The sequence below is a fragment of the Nerophis lumbriciformis genome, linkage group LG24 (genome assembly GCF_033978685.3).
Source record: "Nerophis lumbriciformis linkage group LG24, RoL_Nlum_v2.1, whole genome shotgun sequence".
Lineage (NCBI taxonomy): Eukaryota > Metazoa > Chordata > Actinopteri > Syngnathiformes > Syngnathidae > Nerophis > Nerophis lumbriciformis.
This window is the reverse complement of record NC_084571.2, coordinates 24293612-24305000: the sequence shown is the minus strand read 5'-3', so window position 1 is coordinate 24305000 and position 11389 is coordinate 24293612. Positions and strand designations below refer to the sequence as shown.

At 46.1% G+C, this 11389-nt stretch overlaps 1 protein-coding gene across 5 annotated transcripts in view; it reads right to left on the bottom strand.

Moving 5' to 3' along the window:
- Positions 1 to 2653: 2653 nt before the first annotated feature.
- The window catches only part of slc20a2 (solute carrier family 20 member 2), a 170727-nt gene continuing 161991 nt past the window's right edge, over positions 2654 to 11389 (bottom strand). For all 5 annotated transcript variants that reach the window (XM_061981838.1, XM_061981841.1, XM_061981837.1 and 2 more), the window contains one exon: positions 2654 to 3364. In XM_061981838.1, coding sequence (XP_061837822.1) covers positions 3200 to 3364 — 165 coding nt within the window. In that variant the 3' untranslated portion in view covers positions 2654 to 3199. The remainder of the gene's footprint in view (positions 3365 to 11389) is intronic.

The window sequence follows — 11389 nt, the reverse complement described above, 5'->3', positions numbered from 1 at the left end:
GTTAGAATGCTTAAAAATAAGAAGCAATTGTGTGCTTATCTCACATAAAGATTGCGGTTGATAGGCATTTTTTCAAAGTGCAAATACCCAACAAGAAAAATGTTTATTATTTAAATTATGTTATGAAATGAGAACAGGAAGTGAACAAATGCGTTACTAATTGCTAAAGAAATAAGATTAAAAAAGATATGCTTCTTTCTACTCCTTTTTGAACATGTTGTAAGGAGAAAATAAAAATATGTGATATATTGTAACTATGCTAGCTGGAAATAAACTTAGAACCATAACCTTAAAGCAAATGGGTCGGTGTACAAACCACTTCTGGGTGTACGCAGCCATCAAACTGATTCGCAAACAATTTACTTTTTTTTTAATTCTTTGTTTAAAAAGTGACGTTTTTCTAGTGTTGGTTTCAAATGCAAAAGCAAACACGGATTATTGGGGGTTTGAGGCATCTTGTTATAGCACATATGACACCAAACGGGTATTTGACCAAACCCCCCAAAAAAGGCAGATGACAAATTTATGTGTTTAAACTCCATAATTCTACTTTTAAAAGCCGGCGTGGTGACGAGAGTATCTTACTTTGGCATGTCGAATGTCTCAAATACATACTTGCCAACCTTGAGACCTCCGATTTCGGGAGGTGGGGGTGTGGGGTGTGGGGGCGCGGTCGGGGGTGGGCGTGGTTAAGAGGGGAGGAGTATATTTACAGTTAGAATTCACCAAGTCAAGTATTTCATATATATATATATATATATATATATATATTTATATACACTATATATATATATATATATATATATATATATATATATATATCCTGAAAATATGCAAACAAAACTGTGTTTAGATAATTGATACTTCAAACTTGCATAAATAAATCTTAAGGAATATAACATAACTTGGCTTCTGAGAGCTTAAAAATGTAATGAATAAAATGCTAAAGTTGTTGATAAACAAGCAATTATTTTAATAATTAAATATGGTCATTTTAAATTAATGATTATGATCATTTAAAATTAATTATTTCAAATATGTTTATTTTAATGTATAATTCTATGGCTGGATGTAATAAGGAGTCAGAAAAAATACAAATAAAAACACAATAAATTTTGATGTTTTTAGCAAAATATAGTAAAAATTTATTTAGTTTTCTTTTTTTAAATTAATAAATATATTTATTTTTAGGTAAGATAAACATAATAATACAATTTATCTCTAGTCTGGATGATTTAGTTCTTGTCACCCTGTTGTCCTCCCATCCTTCCCCAAGGATGGCTCCATGAGCTGGGCAAACCCCTGGAGATGTCCTACGTCAACAACATGGTCGGCGGCCCGTCGGTGCGCAACTCGTACATCGCCGCCCTCTACTTCACCCTCAGCAGCCTGACCAGTGTCACGGACGCCGAGAAGATTTTCTCCATCTGCACCATGCTCATCGGTGGTATGCCGGACGCCTCGTATGGAATAACGTGATTGGGCAGGCACGCTGTTTATATCGTGGGAAAGCGGACGTGAAAATATATATATCCTGAAAATATGCAAACAAAACTGTGCTTAGATAATTGATACTTCAAACTTGCATAAATAAATCTTAAGGAATATAACATAACTTGGCTTCTGAGAGCTTAAAAATGTAATGAATAAAATGCTAAAGTTGTTGATAAACAAGCAATTATTTTAATAATTAAATATGGTCATTTTAAATTAATGATTATGATCATTTAAAATTAATTATTTCAAATATGTTTATTTTAATGTATAATTCTATGGCTGGATGTAATAAGGAGTCAGAAAAAATACAAATAAAAATACAATAAATTTTGATGTTTTTAGCAAAATATAGTAAAAATGTATTTAGTTTTGTTTTTTTAAATTAATAAATATATTTATTTTTAGGTAAGATAAACATAATAATACAATTTATCTCTAGTCTGGATGATTTAGTTCTTGTCACCCTGTTGTCCTCCCGTCCTTCCCCAAGGATGGCTCCATGAGCTGGGCAAACCCCTGGAGATGTCCTACGTCAACAACACGGTCGGCGGCCCGTCGGTGCGCAACTCGTACATCGCCGCCCTCTACTTCACCCTCAGCAGCCTGACCAGCGTCACGGACGCCGAGAAGATTTTCTCCATCTGCACCATGCTCATCGGTGGTATGCCGGACGCCTCGTATGGAATAACGTGATTGGGCAGGCACGCTGTTTATATCGTGGGAAAGCGGACGTGAAAAAAGGCTGTCCTCACTCAGGTCCGCATGGAGTTGGAGGGGGCGTGGCCTCCAGCTCCGGCTGAAAATCGGGAGATTTTCGGGACAATATTTGTCCCGGGAGGTTTTCGGGAGAGGTGCTGAATTTCGGGAGTCTCCCGGAAAATTCGGGAGGGTTGGCAAGTATGCAAATGTGCCGCCATGTTCTTCAAACTCTCGAGCCGCCGACATTTTTTTCTTCTTCCTTTCATTTGAGCAGCTGAGAAGCAACACATCCCCTAGCGGACTGCCGGGGTACTACGCCGATCTACTTTGTATGAATGATCGTTTCTATTATGCCACAAACTCGCGTTTGTGGCAAATTAGAAACCAGAATATGACGTGATGATGATGAAATGGTGCATATATCCCAACAGTTAAAACAACAAAACACGAGCCCCCCCCCCCCCCGATTTCCACCCTCTATTTACAGTACAGATTACGGTAGAGAACATTTAAAAACAAGCCATCCATACAAACAAATCAACTCTGTAGTGAATCAGGTTTTTCTACGGTCTGATGTAAAAAGAAACAGTAAAAACAAAAGCAGAGCGACAGTCTCGTCGGCCCTCACCGAGGCGCCTTGCCTTCCCTCCCTTGTACCTTGCAGAACAGCATGAGGGGAAAGTGAGATGGGTTGGTTGACCACACACTTTGAAGCAAGACAACAGTTGCTGTATATAATGATAATAGTAATATGTACAGTCGCTTTCTGGCATGTTGGATTAATAATCACCAAGTGAATGTCAGCCATGTTATTTTTTTGTAGCGTGGATTTAAGTGCACGACATTGAAGGGTTGAATAGAGCCAGGCAGCATGTGAACCAACCCTCCTCACATCCCTTCTCTTCACCTTCGACCTTTCGTCATTCCTGTCTTCCTGCACTATCAAGACTCTCGGGCGCTCCGTGGTTTTGTTATCCCTCCCTCCCGGCCACATCGCCCCGCGTCACACAAAGGGCAGGATGCCGTAGACGAACACGGCCATGACGGCGGCGCTGAACAGGCCCGCCACGGGCACGGTGACGAACCACGCCAGGAAGATGTTCCGGAAGAGGCGCCAGTCCACCGCCTTCTTGGAGCGGATCCAGCCAACCGCCACCACGGAGCCCACCTGGAGGGGGAGGGGGTAGAGGACAGGATCAGACGCCGCGATATGGAGAACCTCAACAAATCACACGGCGAAGACCTGCAGGCTGCTTTTTACTGAATTTTTTTTTATAGAATATTGGTTGGGAAATGACTAACATTCAATGGTCAAATCAACGTCAGAACCCAACATTAAATAAACGTGGTCAAAAAGCTGTATTTGTGTTGTACAATATTGGTTGGAAAATGACCAAAATTCAATGGTCAAATCAATGTTACAACCTGACATTGATTAAACGTCGTCAAAAAGCATGTTGTTTCAATGTTGTCTTTGTGTTGTAGAATATAGGTTGGGAAATGACCAAATTGTAATGGTCGAATCAACGTCACAACCTGACATTGAACAAACGTCATCAAAAAACATGTTGTTTCAACGTTGTATTTATGTTGTAGAATATTGGTTGGGAAATGACCAACATGCGATGGTCAAATCAACGTCACAAACTGACATTGATTAAACGTCAAAAAGCATGTTGTTTCAACGTTGTATTTGTGTTGTAGAATATGGGTTGGGAAATGACCAAAATTCAATGGTCAAATCAACGTCACAACCTGACATTGATTAAATGTCATCAAAAAGCATGTTGTTTCAACGTTGTATTTGTGTTGTACAAACCCCGTTTCCATATGAGTTGGGAAATTGTGTTAGATGTAAATATAAACGGAATACAATGATTTGCAAATCCTTTTCAACCCATATTCAATTGAATGCACTACAAAGACAAGATATTTGATGTTCAAACTCATAAACTTTTTTTATTTTTGCAAATAATAATTAACTTAGAATTTCATGGCTGCAACATGTGCCAAAGTAGTTGGGAAAGGGCATGTTCCCCATTGTGTTACATCACCTTTTCTTTTAACAACACTCAATAAACGATTGGGAACTGAGGAAACTAATTGTTGAAGCTTTGAAAGTAGAATTCTTTCCCATTCTTGTTTTATGTAGAGCTTCAGTCGTTCAACAGTCCGGGGTCTCCGCTGTCGTATTTTACGCTTCATAATGCGCCACACATTTTCGATGGGAGACAGGTCTGGACTGCAGGCGGGCCAGGAAAGTACCCGCACTCTTTTTTTACGAAGCCACGCTGTTGTAACACGTGCTGAATGTGGCTTGGCATTGTCTTGCTGAAATAAGCAGGGGCGTCCATGAAAAAGACGGCGCTTAGATGGCAGCATGTGTTGTTATAAAACTTGTATGTACCTTTCAGCATTAATGGTGCCTTCACAGATGTGAAAGTTACCCATGCCTTGGGCACTAATACACCCCCCTACCATCACAGATGCTGGCTTTTGAACTTTGCGTCGATAACAGTCTGGATGGTTCGCTTCCCCTTTGGTCCGGATAACACAATGTCGAATATTTCCAAAAACAATTTGAAATGTGGACTCGTCAGACCACAGAACACTTTTCCACATTGCATCAGTCCATCTTAGATGATCTCGGGCCCAGAGAAGCCGGAGGCGTTTCTGGATGTTGTTGATAAATGGCTTTCACTTTGCATAGTAGAGCTTTAACTTGCACTTACAGATGTAGCGACAAACTGTATTTATTGACAGTGGTTTTCTGAAGTGTTCCTGAGCCCATGTGGTGATATCCTTTAGAGATTGATGTCGGTTTTTGATGCAGTGCCGTCTGAGGGATCGAAGGTCACGGTCATTCAATGTTGGTTTCCGGCCATGCCGCATACATGGAGTGATTTCTCCAGATTCTCTGAACCTTTTGATGATATTATGGACCGTAGATGTTGAAATCCCTAAATTTCTTGCAATTGCACTTTGAGAAACGTTGTTCTTAAACTGTTTGACTATTTGCTCACGCAGTTGTGGACAAAGGGGTGTACCTCGCCCCATCCTTTCTTGTGAAAGACTGAGCATTTTTTGGCAAGCTGTTTTTATACCCAATCATGGAACCCACCTGTTCCCAATTAGCCTGCACACTTGTGAGATGTTCCAAATAAGTGTTTGATGAGCATTCCCCAACTTTATCAGTATTTATTGCCACCTTTCCCAACTTCTTTGTCACGTGTTGCTGGCATCAAATTCTAAAGTTAATGATTATTTGCAAAAAAAAAAAAGTTTATCAGTTTGAACATCAAATATGTTGTCTTTGTAGCATATTCACCTGAATATGGATTGAAAATGATTCGCAAATCATTGTATTTCGTTTATATTAACATCTAACAAAATTTCCCAACTCATATGGAAACAGTGTTTGTAGAATATTGGTTAGGAAATGACCAAAATTCAATGGTCAAATCAACGTTAGAACCCGACATTGACTAAACGTTGTCAAAAAGCATGTTGTTTTAACGTTGTATTTGTGTTGTAGAATATTGGTTGGGAAATTACCAAATGTAATTTATTTATCAACTTGTCTAATGTCATCTATTTTCAAAGTTAAAATATACCAATAAGCCTTGATTTTTTTACTGGGGATTTATATCTAGCAGTGGAAAAAGATTATTTAAAATAAATATGTGGAGGGGGGCGTGGCCTGCGGGCCTGCAGCGAAGCGGGGTGTGCCAGGACCGGCCTCGAAATCAGCGACAGGTGCATGGTCCACCTGGGCCTAGTTATCTAATCACCTGTCGCTCTGTTATAAGCAGCAGCCAGGAGGAGAGACATGGTGGAGTGGGAGTTGAAGCTGGTGGAGAGCGAGAGCAAGACGGACAGTCACGAAAAAGACGAGTGCTGAAAAGCAACAGAAAGACTTTATTTGGAAAAATAAAACTTAAGTTAAAGTTAAAGTACCAATGATTGTCACACACACACTAGGTGTGGTGGAATTTGTCCTCTGCATTTGACCCATCCCCTTGTTTACCCCCTGGTAGGTGAGGGGAGCAGTGGGCAGCAGCGGTGCCGCGCCCACTCATTTTGGTTATTTAACCCCCAATTCCAACCCTTGATGCTGAGTGCCAAGCAAACGAATCCCATTTTTATAGTCTTTGGTATGACTCGGCCGGGGTTTGAACTCACAACCTACCGATCTCAGGACGGAACAATCTAACCCCTATTGTGAATCTGAACTGGGCTCTTATGTCGGTGTGTGGTGGTCCAGAGAACCCACTGGGGGGAAACCTCCACAATTTTGCGCCCAACCAAGCCGGACCACCTGAGGCGGAAGAGACGGACCTCCTGGCAGCTCTTGCGAGCGTGCTCGCGGAGGTGACAGCGGCCAACCACCAGCAGCACGGCCAACAGCAGCGGCCGTCGCCATGCAGCGCATGTGGGAGGAGGACTCCCATGCATTCATTGCCATTTTTGTGGCCACGGCAGAAAAGAAGAGTGGGGGGGTAAGACTCTTGCCATTGCTGAAGGGGGAGGCGCAGAGAGCGGCGCTCAGCCTACCGATGGCCTCCCGCGTGCACTTTCCGGACCTGAAGAGTCCCCCGGTCCAGTCCTGGACCGGACCGGGGGCACCGCTGAGGACCACCGACGCCGGTTCTGGAGGATGTGCTTGGGGACGGAGGACCGCCCGTTCTTGTTGGGTCAGCGGCTCCAAGAGGCGGCGAGGCGCTGGCTGCAGCCAAGGGAGGGAGTTGGCCAGCTGATGGAGCGGCTCGTTTTGGAGCAATTCGTGGAGGCGATCCCTGCGCGAACGGCAAACTGGGTCCGGTATCACCGGCCCCGGGACCTGGCAGCAGTTGGCCCTGCCGAGGACCACCTGGCAGGGCACCGCGAGGCGCGACCGGCACCCACACCGCACGGACTGAGCGCGCAACGTGAGGAGGAGGTATCGCCGGTCCCAAGGCACTACCCATCTCTACCCATCTGACTCTCCCTCTGCTCTTTCTCTGCAGGTCCCGGCTGCTGCTTATACCCCACTTCCCACGCAGACGGCCCCTCAAACTGGAGACATGGGCGGCCCGATCACGTGCGTCAGGGACCTCCGCGGGTGGAGGTAAGGCAGGTGATCCGGGTGGCCGGCCCTCCAGTGCCCTCCCCCGGCCTGGGTGAGACATACTGTATACCGGTAAGGTTACAAGGGGGTACAAACCAGGCGATGGTGGATTCGGGCTGCGAGCAGTACATGATCCACTAGAACCTGATTCGACCCGGGGCTTTGAGGCAAGCAGCAAGTGTGAAAATTAGATGTGTTCATGGGGATGTGCCCAAGTACCCTGTGGTGCCAGTGGAAATTTGGTATGATGGGCAAAAGCATAGTGTCAAGGCTGCTGTAAGTATGCATCTTATGCACCCTGTAATTTTGGGTACAAATTGCCCGGGGTTTAACCATTTAGTGACACAATGTATAGGGGTGCGTTCATGGTCCGTAGGAAAGGGGACTATCCGCGCGGTTCTCAGTGGCGACGCGGGTTCATCCGACACTGCCGAGGGGGAACCGGCGAGGGCTTCGCGGGAAGCCCCCCACTGGCACCGGAGTATTTCCCCTCGAGCAGTCCCGAGATGACACTCTGCGCGCGGCCTGGGACCAGGTGGCTTCCATCGACGGTCAGCTGGTGCGCCCGGGAACAGCGCGGGTATTTCCTAATTTTTCAATCATTAGAAATAGATTATACCGAGTGAGCTGTGACACTCAGACAGGAGGGGAAATCACCCAGTTGTTGGTGCACTTCAACCCCATGGCTGGCCACATGGGGTATGATAAGACACTCAATCGGGTAATGGTCCGATTCTATTGGGCGGGCATCCGGGCAGACGTGCGCCGCTGGTGTGCTGCCTGCCCGGACTGCCAGCTGGTCAATCCGGCGGGCACCCCCAAGTCGCCCATTACCAGCACACGGGGATATCGTTTTGTGCTAGTCCTGGTGGATTACGCAACCCGGTATCCCGAAGCAGTGCCGCTGCACTCCATCTCTACAAAGAGTGTGCGCAAGCACTGTTTCAGGTCATCTCCCGAGTCGGAATTCCGAAAGAGATTCTGACTGACCAGGGCACGTCCTTTATGTCACGCACGATAAAGGAACTATACGGATTATTGAGAATTCAAGCGATCCGCACCAGCGTATACCACCCGCAAACTGACGGGCTGGTGGAGCGGAAGGAGGCGGAGCCTGTTTCCATGGTGACAGTGGTTGAGGAGGAGAAGGAGTTCGGGCCAGAGATCCGCGCTCTGCCCTGCCCTCCCCCTTCCTCTGTGATAATCAGCTCACGTTAGCGCAGAAAGCAGATGTTGCCAAGCTGCAGCAGCGCTTTTCTGATGTGTTCTCCACCCGGCCCGGCCGTACGAACCTCATCCAACATCATATTGAGACCAGCCCGGGTGTTACGGTGCGGTCTCGGCCCTACAGGTTCCCCGAACACAAACGCAAAGTGGATCGGGAGGAATTAAAATCCATGCTGGAGTTGGGGGTAATAGAAGAATCCCACAGTGCGTGGTGCAGCCCCATCGTTCTGGTAGGGAAGAAGGATGGGTCTGTGCGGTTCTGTGTGGATTACCGCAAGGTAACTGAGGTATCACGTTTTGACGCGTACCCAATGCCCCGGCTCGACGAGCTCCTGGATCGGCTGGGCACTGCTGAGTTTTTTTACGACACTGGATTTGACCAAGGGCTACTGGCAGATTCCCTTGTCGCCAGAGTGCAAGGAAAACTCATTTTCCACTCCGGAAGGTTTATACCAATTTGTGACACTTCCGTTTGGCTTGTTCGGTGCGCCCGCCACGTTCCAGCGCTTCATGGACCAGGTGCTGCGCCCTCACGCTGCATACGCGGCTGCCTACCTGGATGACGTCATCATCCAGCGTAGCGGCTGGGAAGAACTGGCTGGGGGCAGTGCACGAGTCCCTGAGGCAGGCGGGGCTCACCGCCAACCCGGCGAAGTGTGAAGTTGGCCGGAGGGAAGTACAGTATTTGGGGTACCACTTGGGAGGAGGGCAGGTGCGTCCGCAGGTAGACAAAAGAGCGGCAATTGCGGCCTGCCCAACCCCCAAGACGAAAAAAGAGGTGAGGCAATTTTTGGGTCTGGCGGGTTACTACCGGAGGTTTATCCCCCGGTTTGTGGACCTGACCAGCCCAATAACTGACCTCACCCGAAAGGGTGCTCCAGATCTGGTCCAGTGGACAGAGCAGTGCCAGCAGGCGTTTGAGAGGGTTAAAAAGGCCCTCTGCGAGGAGCCGGTCCTGCACATGCCTGATTTTTCTCTCCCGTTTTGTCTGCAGGCTGACGCGTCAGGCAGAGGACTGGGAGCTGTTTTGTCCCAGCAGGTGGAGAGCGTCGACCGCCCCATCCTTTACATCAGCCGGAAGCTCTCCGACCGGGAGGCGAGGTACAGCACCGTGGAGAGGGAGTGCCTCGCCATTCGGTGGGCGGTCAGGGCCCTCCGGTACTACCTCCTGGGGCGCTCATTCAGTCTCTGCTCGAAGCACAAACCCCTCCAGTGGCTCCATCGCATGAAAGATGCCAACGCGTGGATCACCCGTTGGTATCTAGCTTTACAACCCTACAATTTTAGAGTGATCCACAGACCGGGGGCGCAGATGGCCGTGGCCGACTTCCTCTCCTGCTCCCTCACGGGGGTGGGGGAGGAGTAGGCGCGGCCGGACGGCTTTCCGGCCTGCGTCTGGCGGTGGAGGTATGTGGAGGGGGGCGTGGCCTGCGGGCCTGCAGCAAAGCGAGGTGTGCCAGGACCGGCCTCAAAATCAGCGACAAGTGTGTAGATGGTCCACCTGGGCCTGGTTATCTAATCACCTGTCGCTCTGTTATAAGCAGCTGCCAGGAGGGGAGACGTGGTGGAGTGGGAATTGAAGCTGGTGGAGAGCGAGAGCAAGACGAACAGTCACGAAAAGACAAGTGCTGAAAAGCAACTGAAAGATTTTATTTGGAAAAATAAAACTTCATTGTGAATCTGAACTGGGCTCTCATGTCGGTGTGTGGTGGTCCAGAGAACCCACTGGTGGGCAACCTCCACAGTATCATTTTATTTTGAACGTTTAAATCATATTTTTTAAGTGAGTTAATTATTTTTCTTCCCTTATATCTGTGCCCAGGGGTTGGGTGAAGCTTAAAAAGCTAGTATAAATCGTTAGCATGCTAACCTTAGCTTGCTATAATGGGAAAAGTTTGTATACTTGTAAGCTGGAGACATTCTCCAAAACCTATACATTTTAGGTTTAAATGATCGAATAGACCTAAAACGCTAGCATAAAAAGTAAGCATGCATTATAGCAAGTTAGCTTGCTATAATGGGATATCAATATCAAATCGGGGCCAAAATGGACAATATTTTAACTAAATTAATACTTTATTTATTGAATAAAATAATTGTTTTAATAGATTTAATTAAATAATAATAATAAAAGAACATCTTAATTTGTTTTTACGATAATAAATACAACCAAAGTACAAAAACAGCCTGCAGACTCTTCGTCTAAACTTCATCTTCCTCCATGTTGGTTAGTTTGAGCAAGCTGATTAAAGAATTTGTCACATTTCTAAAATGCACTTGTGGAAGTCTGATATCAGCAGTTAATTTATTATTAATTATTTGAACTTTGTCTTTAAAAACATTTGTGTTTATCTTCTTGCTCATGTCAGACTTCCACTCGAGCAATCTGGACTCACCTGAATTTAGCTCCGACCAACAATTTCAAAAGAAAACTCACATTTCCGAGAGGTCACATGACCAGTATGTGCAATGACCGCCGCTCAAATCAGGACGACTTGAAAGGGGAGGAGTCAGACGTGTTTGGGTTTTGAATCATATTGTTTTTATGGACTTCTCCTTTGGCGTGGAGACGGGCGGCCATTGCACATAATCACAGCATGGAGCAGCACAAAGCTCCTCCTAAACCCGCCTGGGGAACATCCACTGAAGTTGGAATTAATAAAGTTGGATCTGACATGAACTGCCCTTTAATAAAAAAATATCAATTGCTGTGCCGTCCCACACCTTCGGTGGGTCCCCCAGGCGCCAATCGATCAAATCAATCAATTAGATCACAGAATGATACGTGTCAACATCAGAAGATTGGAGCATGTTGCTGTCAGTGTGTGTTTTTAGGGTGAAACAGGAACATTATAGGAC